Source organism: Rhipicephalus microplus, chromosome 7 (assembly GCF_043290135.1).
Source record: "Rhipicephalus microplus isolate Deutch F79 chromosome 7, USDA_Rmic, whole genome shotgun sequence".
NCBI classification, from domain to species: domain Eukaryota; kingdom Metazoa; phylum Arthropoda; class Arachnida; order Ixodida; family Ixodidae; genus Rhipicephalus; species Rhipicephalus microplus.
In genome coordinates this window covers 55,604,891-55,619,956 of record NC_134706.1, presented here as the reverse complement: position 1 = coordinate 55,619,956, position 15,066 = coordinate 55,604,891, and the positions used below count along the sequence as shown (strand labels likewise).

The window sequence follows — 15,066 nt, the reverse complement described above, 5'->3', positions numbered from 1 at the left end:
TTAGAGATCATTCGCACAGAAAATTTTTTGAAATAAATAATTCTTATGTCTCTGAATGGGAATTATTTGGTGTCACACGGAACATCACTGTACTGCCATCAACGACGGCCATGCGTTCATTTTTGGGAAATACACTGAGAAGTGACATCAATAAAATATCACATTCGCCTATCGAGAACTCTTGATCACTGGCAATCTCAGGATCCGAAGATCATCAATTAGTCGAAGACAGCGCAGAAAAAAAAACATGTGACTGGCCTAACTTCTGTGGCTGAATTGGGTACACTGGGAGTTGCCAAAAGCAAAAAAAAAAAGGTGCGATGGTAGAAAATATCAAGGCTCTTTACTTATACTCAAACTTTTAAATATATAGTAATTTCACGTGACAGTCTGAAATGTTCGGCTATTGTTACACTATGTGCTCTTATCTGTTATTTTTTGACAAATGTTTGTTGTGAGGACGGTGGGATTTGAGGCTAGCCCGCTGCCTTTGAGCGGGCTTTGCCGCCTTTTCTGCCGTTCTCATGTCCCGACATGTCTGCCCTCCTTTGCTGTCTGCCGCGGTGGGAGAGCGGAGTGACGTTTAACTCCCTCACCCGGTTGCGGATGTTGACTGTGGCACCGCACACGGAGTCTCCCGAGAGGTTTTCGCGCGCTGCGTCAGGAGCGGACAGATACTCTTCGGGACTGCAAACGGTGAGCCACGCAGTCTTTTCCGGCCGTCGACTCCCGTCGCTCGGGGCTCGTCGGACTTCGCTGACGGCGCCTCGCGCCCGAGGCGAATGCTCACCTTTTGTTGCCCCACTGCGTAGGCACGGCCGAAGGGTGGTACGGTGTCCTAGTGCGTGGCCTAGCTACGCCGACCCGTCTCCCTCCGAAGCCAACGCGAGCGCCTTTGCCCTCACTCGAGCAACCGGGCCTTGGTTCCGGTGTCTCCGTGGGTCACTTTTGCCGCGTAGACGTGCTCGTGGCACCCTGTGTAGTACTTTTATGCCCGTGGCGTGGATAAGCATATTTGCTCTCCCGCCGCGCCTTTGCATCGGGTTGTACTGCGTTTGCTGTTGCCACAATAAAGTGTTACGACTTTGAGCATTATCGTGTTCTCGCCACGGCGATGGTTAACGCGTGCCCTGTGGCTCGCTAAGACCGGACCCACGCTGGTGGCCGTACTCCTTCGGGATACGTGTACACCACACTGGCGCCCAACGCAGTATCAAAAGCTCTAGCTTTTGACTGCTCTTAGCGAGTCAGTTCGCCTGCGCGATTCGGGCTCGTCGCAACATGGCTACTTCGCGGGACTTTTGTCCGCTGCTCCTGTTAGCGGATGCCGTGTTTCACAAGGAGGCCATTGCCTCTATTGACGGGAACCCTTCGGCACCCGTCTGTGTCGGCACCACCTATTGCGGTGACGACACGAGGTGCCGAGCCGCTGCCTTTGGAGATGGCGCGTCGCTTCGGAATGGGCCTCTTGCCCTACTCGAACGTTACGCACAAGCTCCTCCGACTGCTAATGCGCCCTTCTGCATGCATGGCAGTTCGTCGGCACAGCGCTCGCAGTCGGTTCCCTGCGGAATTGACGGATGCAAACCTTGAACCTCACCGACTTTTGTCCCCCATAAGCCGTGAAACCGACACTTTGAACGCACGCTGAGCAGGCGCCTGAATTGTTGATGATAGCCGCGCCAAGTGCGCCTTTGGTTCGACAACAGGCCAATCCCACAAGGAGCCTATTTTGCTCTGGGAATGGCGTGCAGGGCGCTGGTCTGTTTGAAGCCGCCCCACTAATCGAGCTGGGCGACTGCTCGCCTTCGCTCGACCGCGCCGCTAACGCACCAACGGCTTCCTGCGAAGCCGGTACGATGATGCAGACGTTGCTGCGAAACGCCGTGCAGATGATCCAAGCACTCTCAGGAGCTGTGCAAACGCTTTCGGCTGGTCCGACAAGCAGTCACCCCGCTGTTATGTTGCCTTTGACAACCTACAGCGGATACGGTGATAATGTCACCGCCCGAGATTACCTTGACTCTCTGTCACGTTATCAGATAGCGATGGGTTTGTATGATAAGTGGTGCTCGACCGTGTTGTTCCAGCTGCACTGACTGACACGGCGGCGAGATGGTATCGGCTTACCGGTTACCGTGCAGCAAACCTCGAGAAGTTTTGTGCGGGCTTTTTGCGCGAATTCCTACCCGCTGACTACGAAAGTAGGATGTGGCTGTTACCACTGCCGTGAACGAGGGCACATAGTAAGGGAATGCACCAAATCCAGGCCTTATGCGAGGCAGAAAAACGGGCTTCCGGGTCGTTCGCGAAAGCACGAGCTACCCAACCTTTGCTTCTTCCCTCTGCGAGCAGGGCAAGCACTTTTGTTGCTGATAGCCACGCGCCGTTCATTCCGGTCATCATTGCCGGCCGTTAATTTTCGGCTTTGCTGGACACGGGCGCTAGCGCCTCGTTGTTCGGTGAACAGGTGTTGTCCCACTTGCAGAAGCACTCAGTGCGCTTGCGGGACAGCCGAACGACATTCACCCTTGCGAAAGGAGTGGCCCATTCGGCAGGCCGTGCAAGGTTGGTTGTCTGTTGGGGAGATCGAATGAGACGCTGCCGTTTCGTTCATCTTCCAGGGCGCAATGTTCCAGTGATTCTCGGTCGGCACTTTCTCCTTAAAACCGGTGTAGCGAAACGTCGGGGTTGTTCAAAGTTAGGCGCATCGGAAGACCAGGGAGACGAATAAGTGTGGGTGAAACTCCGCGAAGGCAATCGATGAGAATTCAACACGATGATTTCGGGGAGCACTCATTGGGGGTTTATTTAGCTAACGCAACTTCAATTTACGAAATGCACTGGACAATAAATGCAGAACATAGAAAATGATAGCATACCCCGTCGGCCTGCCTGACTGGTCTCTGGTGGTGCGATGCGATGTGGGCCCTGAGTCCGCTCTCTCCAATATGGGCTCGAGTCGCTGCTTAAATAGAGTTTTGGGGTGTTCACGGAAACGTGGACCTCGGGGAGAAGCACCGTTTTCCACCAATTGGAAATCAGCTTCTTAGGACCAATCAGGCAAGCCGAAGATAACCAATCCCCACACGAGTTTACATGGTCGCTTGAATCCTGCCTCGCGACAAAACCAGTACACTTTCTGCACACACCGAGTCACTCGCTGGATTTCGTGCCGACCAGTTGTGCGCCCGCGCGCTCCGCGCTCTTGTGACCTTCGGCGTCACCGTAGCTCTGGCCGACTGGGCTCGCCCTACGTCACCTCTTGCCGCCGACGGCCTTCGACGACAGTGAAGCTCTGACTTACTGGACCTGCTCTACGCCATCTACAGACACCGACAACATCTCTCGCAAGTGTACCCCGTCCTCGGACTCCAGTGACCGTGCTTCCATCTTTCCTGTCTCTCCTATCCCCTCAGTTTGTTGTTGCTTCTTCTTCCTCTTTTCTATACCTTTACTTCTACCCTTTTTATTCCTCCTTACCCGCATCCCTAGTGAGCCCTGTGGTGGTGTCGCTCATTGAAGCAGACGATAACGGGGCTCACTTTTCTCTTCCTTTCTCTTTATTAAGAACCACTCGCTGCACACACCACATTCCGGCAAGAAGAGGCGACGCGCACACATGGTCTCAATTTTCGGCCTCTGGTCGTCCCACGAAGCACCCCCGCTGTGTGCCTGCAGTCGTTTGGGCACGGGGCGGGAAGGAAACGACCGGATGTAGCTTCCCCCTCCCCCCCCCCGACGGCTAGAATTCTTCTTTGGGGGTTTTTCTTCAAGAACAGTCGAAAAAGAATGTACCACAATTGAAAAAAGAAAAAGCATTCTGCTTAACTCTGCCTTTCGTGACACCGGTATCATTGTGGACATTGCAAATGGGGGCTATCGTGATGGCCCATTTAGCCAACTCAAGCCGTTCATCAGCCTTCCGGCGCTTATGGTCGCCTTTGCAAGCGTGGAAAACGCGCCCTGCGCAGAGTTCGGGGCCACGCCCCCGCTCCACGCATTTGCCCTCTCACAGTCTTATTCGGGAACGAGAGGCGCGGCACGAACCGTGTCGTGCGCCAATTCCGGGGTCGTACCCTTGCGTTCCGCGCTCTTCGGCTCGAAACCCCTGTGTGGATCGACCGACACGACACGAAGAGGCACTACATTCTTTGGTCGCCTGCGCGACTCAGTTGGATGAAGCACAGAAGGCTCTTCTGTCGACACTGTTACGTCAAAACGACGAGCTCTTCCCCGATAAACCTGGCTGCGCCGATTTAGTGAGCCTTGTGGTCGAAACTGGTGACGCGCTTCCTTTGAAGTGTAACCCCAGGCCCGTCAGTCTCGCCAAAAGGCAGATTATCGATGGGTTGCTAGATGACATGCTTGCGGCTGGCATTATTCACCGCACGTCTAGCTCCTGGGCGTCTCCAATTGTGCTGGTGCCTAAAAAAGATGGCAGTCATCGCCTTTGCGTAGACTATCGCCGTCTGAATGGAGTGACTCGTAAGGATGCCTATCCGTTCCCCACAATAAACTTCATCGTAGGTAACCTGGGTGATGCATGGTACCTTACCACGCTTGACGCCTCTAAAGGTTACCTACAGGCCCGGATGGGTAACCGTGACGACTGTAAAACTGCGTTCACGTCCCACAGAGGGTTGTTTGAGTTTACTCGTATGCCCTTTGGTCTTTGCAATGCTCCTGCGACGTTTCAAAGGCTCATGGACCGCGTCCTCGGGGAAGCCAAGTGGTAATACTGCATGTGATACCTTGACGACATCGTGATTTATTCACGAACCTTCGCAGATCACTTGGCCCATGTTGCCGATGTGCTCGAGACGGTGAGGACCACCGGGATGACATTAAACCCCACTAAGGTCCAATTAGCGCCGACTCGTGTTCAGTTGCTTGGGTTTACGCTGGACGAAGGCTCCATAGAGCCGGATCGGGAGAAACTTCGAGGTATTCTCGGTTTTCCCGTGCCCAAAGACGTACGTGGCCTTCACCGCTTTTCAGGAATGGTTAACTTTTACCGTTCCTTCATTCCGTCCTGTGCCCGACTGCAGGCGCCCTTGAGCAAACTCTTGGGTAAGTATGCTGAGTGGCCATGGGGACTTGAGCAGCAGGAGGCGTTTTGCCGACTGTCTAACGCCATATCGGAGACAGCGCAGCTCAAGCTACCCGACCTGACCAGACCGTTCGTTGTACAAACTGATGCGAGCAATCTGGGTTTAGGAGTTGTTCTCCTACAGGAATACAATGGCGTGTTGCAGCCGTTGGCCTTTGCAAGCCGCTCCTTGGTCTCTGCGGAGAAAAATTTTTCCGTGACCGAAAAGGAGTGCCTCGCCATCGTGTTTGCACTGCGGAAGTTTGACGTCTATCTTGATGGGACAAAATTCGTAGTGCAAACGGGTCACAGTGCGCTCAGCTGGCTGATGCGGCTCCGTTAGCCTGCCGACAGGCTGGCGTGCTGGGCTCTCCTGATACAGCACTATGACTTCAGTGCAGTATCGAAAGGGGAGCACCAACGTGGTAGCTGATGCGCTAACTCGTGCCCCATTGTCGGCCGAGCACCTTGATCCCGGTGCGACAGCCGCTAGCGGTGCATTAGCACACGCAAGCGTCGGGGCCGAAACAGCAGCTTCACCGCCATTTGGCGAGAAGGGTGAGTCCCCATGCGGACAAACCTTGGCTGCCAACCAGGTAACTGGCGCACCGCGAAGCGGCCGAGCGGGGGAGCTTTCCGAAGGACACGAGGCCAAGAGCGAACCCGTAACGCCGACTCAAGTGGTTGTTGCTACGGTCCTGAGTGGGCGTGATACCAGACTCCCCCATTTTGGGAGAATTGGCATCGCTTTCAGCAGAGAAGAGCTTCTGAAGGCCGAGTAAAGTGACTTGTTTTGTCGCGAAATGTGCGACGGTCTCAGAGAGGTGGAGCGCCGTGACGCTGCTTGCCCTGCAGCGGGCGCGAATAAGGGGCTCGAACCAGCGTGTGTCACTGGGTCCCCGGCGGATTCATATTTGCTGGGCCATGACGGGCTCCTGTTGAAGTATATAGCCATTGACGACGAGTCCATCCACCCGTTTAAGGTGGTTATGCCCAAAAGTCTGAGAGCCGCACTGTTGCGATCCTCTCACGACAAAACCATGGCCGGTCACCTGAGTGACTCGAAGGTTTTTGCAAAACTGAGCCACATTGTGACCTGGCCCGGCATGAAGCGAGACATTTTTCGCTATTGCCGTTCTTGCCGCGTCTGTCAAACGGTAAAATCAAGGGGTGGCAAACCACCCGGTCTGATGAAACCGAATGTCAGTTAGCGTCCGTAGCAAGTGGCCACCTGCAACCTAATGGGACCATTTCCCAGAAGTAAGCAGGGGATCATTCACCTGATGGTAGTCGTTGATCACTTTTCGAAATGGGTGGAACGTTTCCCTCTTCGGAAGGTGACAGCGCGAGCGGTGCTTGAGAAGCTGCAGGAAGTGTTTTGTCGGTTCGGCTTCCCGGAAAGTCCCATCACTGACAATGCTTCGTATTTCACCGCTCGGGTATTTGGTGTCACGAGACGTTCCCTCCGAATTGATCACTGCACCACTTCACCCTACCATCCCCAGTCCAATTTAACGAAGCGCGTCAATCGTACCTTCGCGTGTCAATCGTACTTTGCCGAAAGTCAAAGGGACAGGGCAGACCATTTGAGTAAGCTCGCGTTCACTATTCGAACATCCGAGAGTCACTCAACTGGTTCCTCGCCCGCCTTCTTAAATTTTGGAAGGGAGTTGGCAAATCCGGTGACCAGCGTCACTCAATGCCAGCTCGAGGACGAAGAGGCGCCGGCAGACTGCTCTGCTTACGCGTCGACACTTCGGGACTGGCTTTGTCGAGCTTTCTGCAAAGCAAGGCAAAGTTTGGCGTCTGCCATGGCTCAGCAGAAGGCCCAATATGACAGCGAGCATTGCGACCTAGTTTTTGAGGTGGGCGATCTTGTCCTGAAGCGTAACCACGCTCTTAGTGATGCCAGTAAGAGGTTCTCAACCTCACTCGCTCCTAAGTGGCTTGATCTGTACCAAGTGGAGAAAGCTTGCACTCCACTCGCGTACTTGCTGAAAGATCCCCATATGGGAAAACTCAGCCTTGCCCATATTGCAGACCTGAAACCCTTTGTCTCTCGGTTTGACGAGCTCGCGCCAGAGCCCTAGGGCACTTCGCGCAAGCAACGAGGCACACCTGGAGAGGCGGACCGCATTCGAATCCCGCACCGGTATAATCTCAGGAAGCGGTCATATTTGTGATTTCACGCCGGACGGCGGACTTCTTCGCAACCAAAGGCCCTCAGTTTACTGTCTAGCCTCAGTATAGGTTAGCTTCTTTACGGCCTTTTCTCGTAAAGAAGTCGACCCCACCCAGTCTGCTGCCAGTTTTTCTTTTTTAAGTGTTCATGGGTACTTTATGTTTCTTTTGTTTAATATTATATGTTATTTTTATTTTATGTTTTTATTTTTTTCGGCCAGATGTTGAGTGTCATTTCGCTCTGTTTTTACTTTTTTCCCGTGTTCATTTCGTCTACTGCGAAGGGAGCTGTGTGTGACCTTGAGTGTCGGTGCTTGCCGGGAGAGAGAGACGAAGGACACTTTGCGCCAACGTTCACGCAGCCGTCGGCGATATGTGTGTGCGTGCTTCTGTGCTCGTGTAACTGCGTGACGCTTCAGTATGTGCCCGTGAAGAGTGCGTCATGGCTTCCCCCCATCGACGCGGACACTGGAGGTGCTGGGGGGGCATTGGCCCACTGACGTCAGACCGTCTGGCTGTGCTCTGCTCTCGGCCGTCGACGAAGAAGCCTTGCTGCCTTTCCCACCGTGGCTCTTGCGCGAGGCCAGCTGAAAGCAGCTATATGCTGCCGGCAACGCCAGGGCGCTTCGCAGTCATTTCTGGTTCGGTCTCCCTGAACACTGGAAAGGCCCGGCTTCTCGCAACGTCCCAGCTCCATCATCGAGCCAGAAATGCGGGGCCTCCGAACAACAACCGAGGCGGCGTTCGTCGGACTCGCAGCTAAACAAGCGCAGCGACGAGCCATCAGTGAGCCCCTTCCGTGCCTCTGATCTCACACTCGGGCATCGCAACCAGCGGACACTGTCGTGCCCTTCCGCCTCTCCGCACGCTGGACGCTATCCCGCTTCTGCACCACGAACACTACAGCTACTTTCCTGTGCTCCCTTTCGCAATTTTTTTATAGTGTCATGTGTTTATTTTGTTATTTATATTTCTGTTTCTTCTTTGTCATCATTTTTTTAGCTGCAGTAACAGGGCTGGACCGAGGTGAGCTGCCACTTATAGCAGTGTCATTTTAACTGCATGGGTGACGTCCGGCTGCCTTTTGCAGACCGGTAAAGGGCAAATTTAGGAGAGGGGGATGTGGGATTGAGGCTAGCCCGCTGCCTTTGCGCGGGCTTTGCCCCCTTTTCTGCCGTTCTCATGTCCCGACATGTCTGCCCTCCTTTGCTGTCTGCCGCGGTGGGAGAGCGGAGTGACGTTTAACTGCCTCGCCTGGTAGCGGATGTTGACTGTGGCGCCGCGCGCGGAGTCTCCCGAGAGGTTTTCGCGGGCTGGGTCAGGAGCGGACAGATACTCTCCGGGACTGCAAACCGTGAGCCACGCAGTCTTTTCCGGCCGTCGACTCCCATCGCTCGGGGCTCGTCGGACTTCGCTGACGGCGCCTCGCGCCCGAGGCGAACGCTCACCTTTTGTTGCCCCCCTGCGTAAGCACGGCCGAAGGGCCGGTACGGTGTCCTAGTGCGTGGCCTAGCTACGCCGACCCGTCTCCCTCCGAAGCCAACGCGAGCGCCTTTGCCCTCACTCGAGCAACCGGGCCTTGGTCACGGTGTCTCCGTGGATCACATTTACCGCAGAGACGTGCTCGTGGCACCCTGTGTAGTACTTTTATGCCCGTGTCGTGGATAAGCCTATTTGCTCTCCCGCCGCGCCTTTGCAACGGGCTGTACTGCGCTTGGTGTTGCCACAATAAAAAGTTGCGACTTTGAGCAGTATCATGTTCTCGCCACGGCGACGGTTAACGCGTGCCCTGCGGCTCACTCAGACTGGACCCACGCTAGTGGCCGTACTCCTTCGGGATACGTGTACACCGCAGGATCATCAGCCTCACAAATTGAAAGTTTTTTCCCGATCTTTGTACTTTATGCAATATGTTATCATAATCGCAAAATAAGGTAATGAATAAAGCTCTGCCGCGATGGTCTAGTGGCTAAGGTACTCGGCTGCTGACGCGCAGGTCGCGGGATTGAATCCCGGCTTCGGCGGCGGCATTTCCGATGGAGGCGATTAGTTGTAGGCCCGTGTGCTCAGATTTGGGCGCACGTTAAAGAAACCCAGGTGGTTGAAATTTCCGGAGCCCTCCACTACGGCGTCTCTCATAATCATATGGTGGTTTTGGGACGTTAAACCCCACATATCAATCATGAAGGTAATGAATAACGTTGACCCTTTCATTGGGAACATCAGTTTGTGTAGTGAAGAAATCACAAGTGTGTTGGAGAATTGAAAAAAACGGAGAAACCAGCTTAGGATCGCATTCAACAGAGAAGAAGACGACACACATATTCTGGATCCAGCGTGCGCGTGTCTTCTTCTTCTCTTATGTGCTCCCCGCCGCGGTGGTCTAGTTTCTAAGGTACTCCGCTGCTGACGCGCATGTCGCGGGAGCGAATTCCGGCTGCGGCGGCTGCGTTTCCGATGGCAGCGGAAATATTAAAAAACCGTGTGCTCAGATTCAAGTGCACGCTACAGAGCCCCAGGAGGTCGAAATTTCCGGAGCGTTCCACTACGGCGTCTCTCAGATTCATATGGTGGTTTTGGGACGTTAAACACTACATATCAATCAGTCAATCAATCAATTATTCCTCTCCTGCAGGCGCCCATATGCTGGTTTCTCCATTTTTTCAAGTATGTACCAACAGGCCCCGCAACAAATTCTCCTGAGTAGCAGGAGTTATCAACCCTGTCTGAAAGCTTGTCTTTTTGTGTAATTGTGCCAGCACATATGTGTGTTCGCTGCGTCCATTTACAGCACTCGCACATATAAACGCATTAGCACTATTAGAAAAAATCAAAATGACCGCGGAATGTCGCCACAAACTTGATTGCTATACACTATGTCGTGCTCGAATGTCCCTGTCCTAAACGCAGGCATCAATTCACTCTAAGCAAGGAGAGGTAATGATAGCTGTTATGAAAGTGTCCAATTTAAAACTATACATCAATAAAATGCTAACTGTGCACGCTGCAAATGAAAGTACATTTGTTGCTTAGCCCTAAAGATTTTTGTGTGCCCTGTGCGTACGTATCTGATTGTGTTCTTCAGTGTAATATGCTCACCGCAACAATGTGGCTAGTGCTAGACAGAGTTTTGAAAGTGGTCAAGTAGACAAACGTCAACAAACCCAATAATGAAGTCTATCGATGTCACTGAACATGCATTCGTGAACAAACAAAGAACCTCTACAGCCGCTTCATTTGGTCATCTCCTTTGCTGAGCCCATTCACATATATCGATACCATTCCCTCCTTTCGCACTCTTTTGACAGCACGCCCTCCATTTCACTGTCAATCCTTCTACCAAATTCTGACTTGCTTAGAATTCTAATGACCGAAAGTATATAAATATTGCGCACTGAGAGTATCTCGAGCAGAGAACTGCACGTAAGAACTGCTATAATACCCTCAGAATAAAAAAAAACAATGCTAGTTGCGTTACAGTGAAACATGAGGAAGTATGCTGCGCGGCCACCCAGTGATTACCATTCCTGTCTTTGCCACTGCTCCGTATACAATTGTGTCAATGACGTACATGTTTCAGGTTGAGCTTGTATAACTTCCAAAGCATGTGTACAAACTTTTTAGACAAATTCTTGAAGAAGGTGGACGCCATGTGCACTTTGGAGTTGCCCTTTATCGTCTTCTTGGTTTTCGGCAGTTATGATAGGCATCGTCTGCAGGAAGTTGCGTCTGGTTGTGTCCACCATGAGGGATAGCTACATGGCGGTGCAGCACCGTGTCGGCGCAGTGCTGATGCAGAGGTGGTGCAGTAAGTGACTGGTATTCACCCGCTCGTAGAGGCGTTGGCGCCCTGTCTTTCGTCCTGTCTGAGCCAACCCCACATTTCCAAATTGCTTAACAGTATGCGACACCTCCAGAAGTAGTTGTGCCAAGATCTGCACATATAATTAGTGTCAGTGTAAGCATTTCGTTCAATTAAATTAATGCCAGTCATCTTTCCTTGAAAGCTTTCGCACAACATTCATTCGCCTGGTACCTGAGATGTGCCAAATTGTTCATTTCATAATTTGTCATTCTGGTTGGTCATAAGATAATGTATTATCACAGTGCAAAGCGAACAAAGGTTGACAGCAGCTTAGGGCAGCGAAACGAGCGTGTCCAGGATCAGCTGTACGGCGGATGATGATGATGATGATGATGATGATGATTCCACAGCAATGGCTCGTACCCACTCAGTGGGATTGGCCAAGAATTGATGACTTCAGTAAGGTTTTTATATTCAATTTTGAAACCACCCACCAGAGCAAGACGCCTGCTCTGTTATCGTCTCAAAAACCGCCTGTACCACTAGCTGAAATCTACAAAACATTATTATCGTCATTTTTTTTCATATACACATGTGTCGTGTGCTAATTTGTTTTCTACCAGCTAAAGACAGTGACTGCAAGCTCACCTAATTAAGACAGACAGACAGACAGACAGACAGACAGACAGACAGACAGACAGACAGACAGAAAGACAGACAGACAGACAGGCAGACAGACCGACAGACAGACCGACAGACAGACAGACAGACAGAAAGACAGACAGACAGACAGGCAGACAGACCGACAGACAGACAGACAGGCAGGCAGACAGACAGACAGACAAGAGCGGTGAAAAGGCCTCTAGTGGGCAAAGAAATCACTTAAAAACCAGAGCTCCAGTAAAAATGAAACGCTGAAGTTCTGCCTGCATGACTAGTATCCTTCCTAAAAGCTACGGTAGCACTTGAAGCTTATTCAAAAGTAGACTCTGTTGTGCGTCATGTCGCGGTTACAAGAGCTATGGTTGGATCATAGCTGTTTTTAGACCATTGCAAATCCCAATGACTACGCAAGCTTTGTTGAAACCTTGCTCGAGTACGGTGGCGAACACTACTATTTTTTGCTTACCATCACAGCATAGTGTGCACGTCATTGCCATAATACTTTCATATCTGCTCTAGCCTGAGGTTTAAAGTTATGTCATTCTATTACCACCTTTTACACGCTAGTGTAGCGGGTGTGTCTGGGAAACCAATGTTTGCGTACGTTTCCTCTTTATCGCCATCAGCCTGGCTACGCCTACTGCAGGGCAACAACCTCTCCTATGATCAGCCAGTCAACCCGGTCTTGTGCTTTCTGTCGCCACGCTAATTACCACAAATACAATGCTGCAAAATGGGCTGTTTGCCTCAAACAGAAAAATCACGCTTAGACTACGAATTTCTGAGAGCGTCGGAAAAGTTGACTCCTACAGTTCGTGGTAGCTCCCGCAAGTTATTGTTCACGTGATAAACAGTAGCGACTGGTGCATTGGCTCCACAGAAATGATCTAAATTGCAGCGTATACCGTTTGAAGCAGATAAGCTTGAGCCAGCTTACGAAATGTGTTCTACTTCTGCTTTACGGTTAATTCACTATCCACGCGAAATAACTCATGCTTCCGCGGTGCTGACCGAACTGAGTCGCACCCGCCAATTTTCTCTAGAGTGTGCAGCCTGCATTTCCTACGGCAACCATAGGCGCGTATCAGCTGTCCCTGCGTAGTCGATACAGAGGTGTTATGCCTGCCAGTCCACACCAAACGTCCATGCCTCTGAAAGGGGCAATCTGTGTCAAGGCCAGCACGCGAGCCCACCTGACGCGAACAATTCAACGGCGTCATCACGCGGCGGTGCCCTTCTGTCGCGCACGCGCAGCGAGCCCGTCGAAGCATTCGGCGCCTTCCTGTCTGGCGAGTCTGACGCGATGCGTGGCGACGTCACTCATCCTTGGGTGCAGCCACGTGCAGCGCAGCGGCTCCAGATTCGATGAGAATGACGCGGCCCAGCGGTGACCCCATTGGAGGATTCTGACCTCATGACCATCGGTGCTTCTGGTTGGACATTTGGTTACTCAAAGAATCCACCCGGTGCATATAAAAAAAGCCCTGCGGTGCGTCGCGAGTAGTAGACCGATGTGTCAGAGGAGAGAGCTCGGCTGTTCGGGTCTCTTAGCTGTCGGTCCCAGTGCTGAATTTGTAACGCCTCTGTATATATGCTGTACATAAACCTTGTTTAACTCACCGTCGTCTCGTCCACTTGTCTATCAGCTATGCGCAGAAGCAGCCGCGAGCTGAGAAACCTACGCTACCAAACGGCTGGTGACCGTATCGGCGGAGATCGGAGCAGAGGCGCCTTCGCGACCGTGTTTGCGTTGCCGTCCTTCGTAACAGAGGCCACTATTGACAGCACTATGGTCAAAACTCAGCTTTCTTCCATAGTGATGACGACGTGATTGCGGAATGCACTGATGCACTGTGTATAGGTGCGGCACATTTCCCATTTGTAAAGCAAGCATATCAAACACCACTTCGTATCACAGGAAATCGCTATGGGTATCAATCGGTCAAATCAAATTAAACCAAGTATTTTCGTATATGTGCTTACAGCGTCATTCATATACACAAAAAGGACCCAGGGTTTATTTTTGGTAATTAGAAAACAAAATATACCTACCTTTGTAGTGCGTACGTGAAGGTCATCCACAGGTGCTGCCACAGTGGCTGTTGCTGAAACAGCTGCGTTTCGGGATGGTTGAAGGGGTGAAGTTCCGACTCTCCTCATGTGTGTTCCACTTTTTATATCGGCACCTATATGCTCATGTGCCCCTACCACACCCACAAATCAAAGAGAAGTTGTAGAAACAACATGACACAAATTCATATTGTGGGCCATAGCAGTGTATGTCACTATAAGCTTTTGTGTACGCAACATTCTCGGACGAACAATATGACAAGTTGTTATATTTTTTTTACTTTGGCCGTATTTTCAAAAGATATTGTCAAATAATGTGGAAGTTGGTCAATGCTACAACCACTAAGCTATTTTTATGCAAGATTTCAGTTCCTCGTATTCTAAGTTCTCACCATTAACAATAGTACAGTAGTTTTAAAACAGAAAACAATGATATGAATATGGAATACTTCGTTCTAGAGGACTCTACAACTTTTAACTCTGTGGTGTTTTTGTTCAACGTGCTTTGACATCGCACAGTACCGGAGTCTGTACCACTTCTTCGTCACTGAAATGGAACAACTGCCGTCGAGATCGAATCAGTGAGTTGCGGGTAAGCAGCCAAACATCTTCACCGAAAAGTCTCCTTGGTGGACGTTATTGTCAGTAGAGATCATTTTAATCAGTATGTAGTCGTACTGATGAAAAGTGTCATGTTAATCAGCGAGAAACAATTGGTTTTATTGCGACCTGTGGTTCGCGCAGATATTGAAAATGCCCATCAATATACAAAAAAAATGTCAAATGTGCTCTGTTGAATTTGTGACATGATAAGGTGTTTCACCTTAATGCCCGACCTGAAATTCGCTGATCATGAAAATTTTTGGTTAATATATACACGCATTCATTGGAGACTGATTGAACCATAAAAATTATTTTGCAGGGACTGCATTGGGCCAAGCTTACTGTCCACCTGTAATGAAGTCATTCCTTTCACGCTGCTTTGATGATCAACACACACAGGGCAGATTAAGATAGAAACATTGAAATCACCCCTATGTAATTTTCTGTCTTACAATCGGAATCGTTCTTCACGCAAGCAATGTTCAGCGTATGTTCTGCATTAACCTTTTAAAATGTAAAGGTTTTTGTGCGAAAAACTTTTAAAGCAGGCCTGACAATAAATGTGGGGAACATGCTTTCACGGAATAAACAATTCGCTGCGCATCTGCGGCTTTGCTGGAAATGTCGTGCAAAGACGATACTACTCTGCCGG

General features: G+C 51.0%; 1 protein-coding gene across 4 annotated transcripts in view; it reads right to left on the bottom strand.

Moving 5' to 3' along the window:
• LOC142766944 (uncharacterized) overlaps positions 1-15,066 on the bottom strand; it is a 101,209-nt gene that overhangs the window by 39,081 nt on the left and 47,062 nt on the right. For all 4 annotated transcript variants that reach the window (XM_075868139.1, XM_075868142.1, XM_075868143.1 and 1 more), the window contains one exon: positions 13,794-13,945. In XM_075868139.1, coding sequence (XP_075724254.1) covers positions 13,794-13,945 — 152 coding nt within the window. The remainder of the gene's footprint in view (positions 1-13,793; positions 13,946-15,066) is intronic.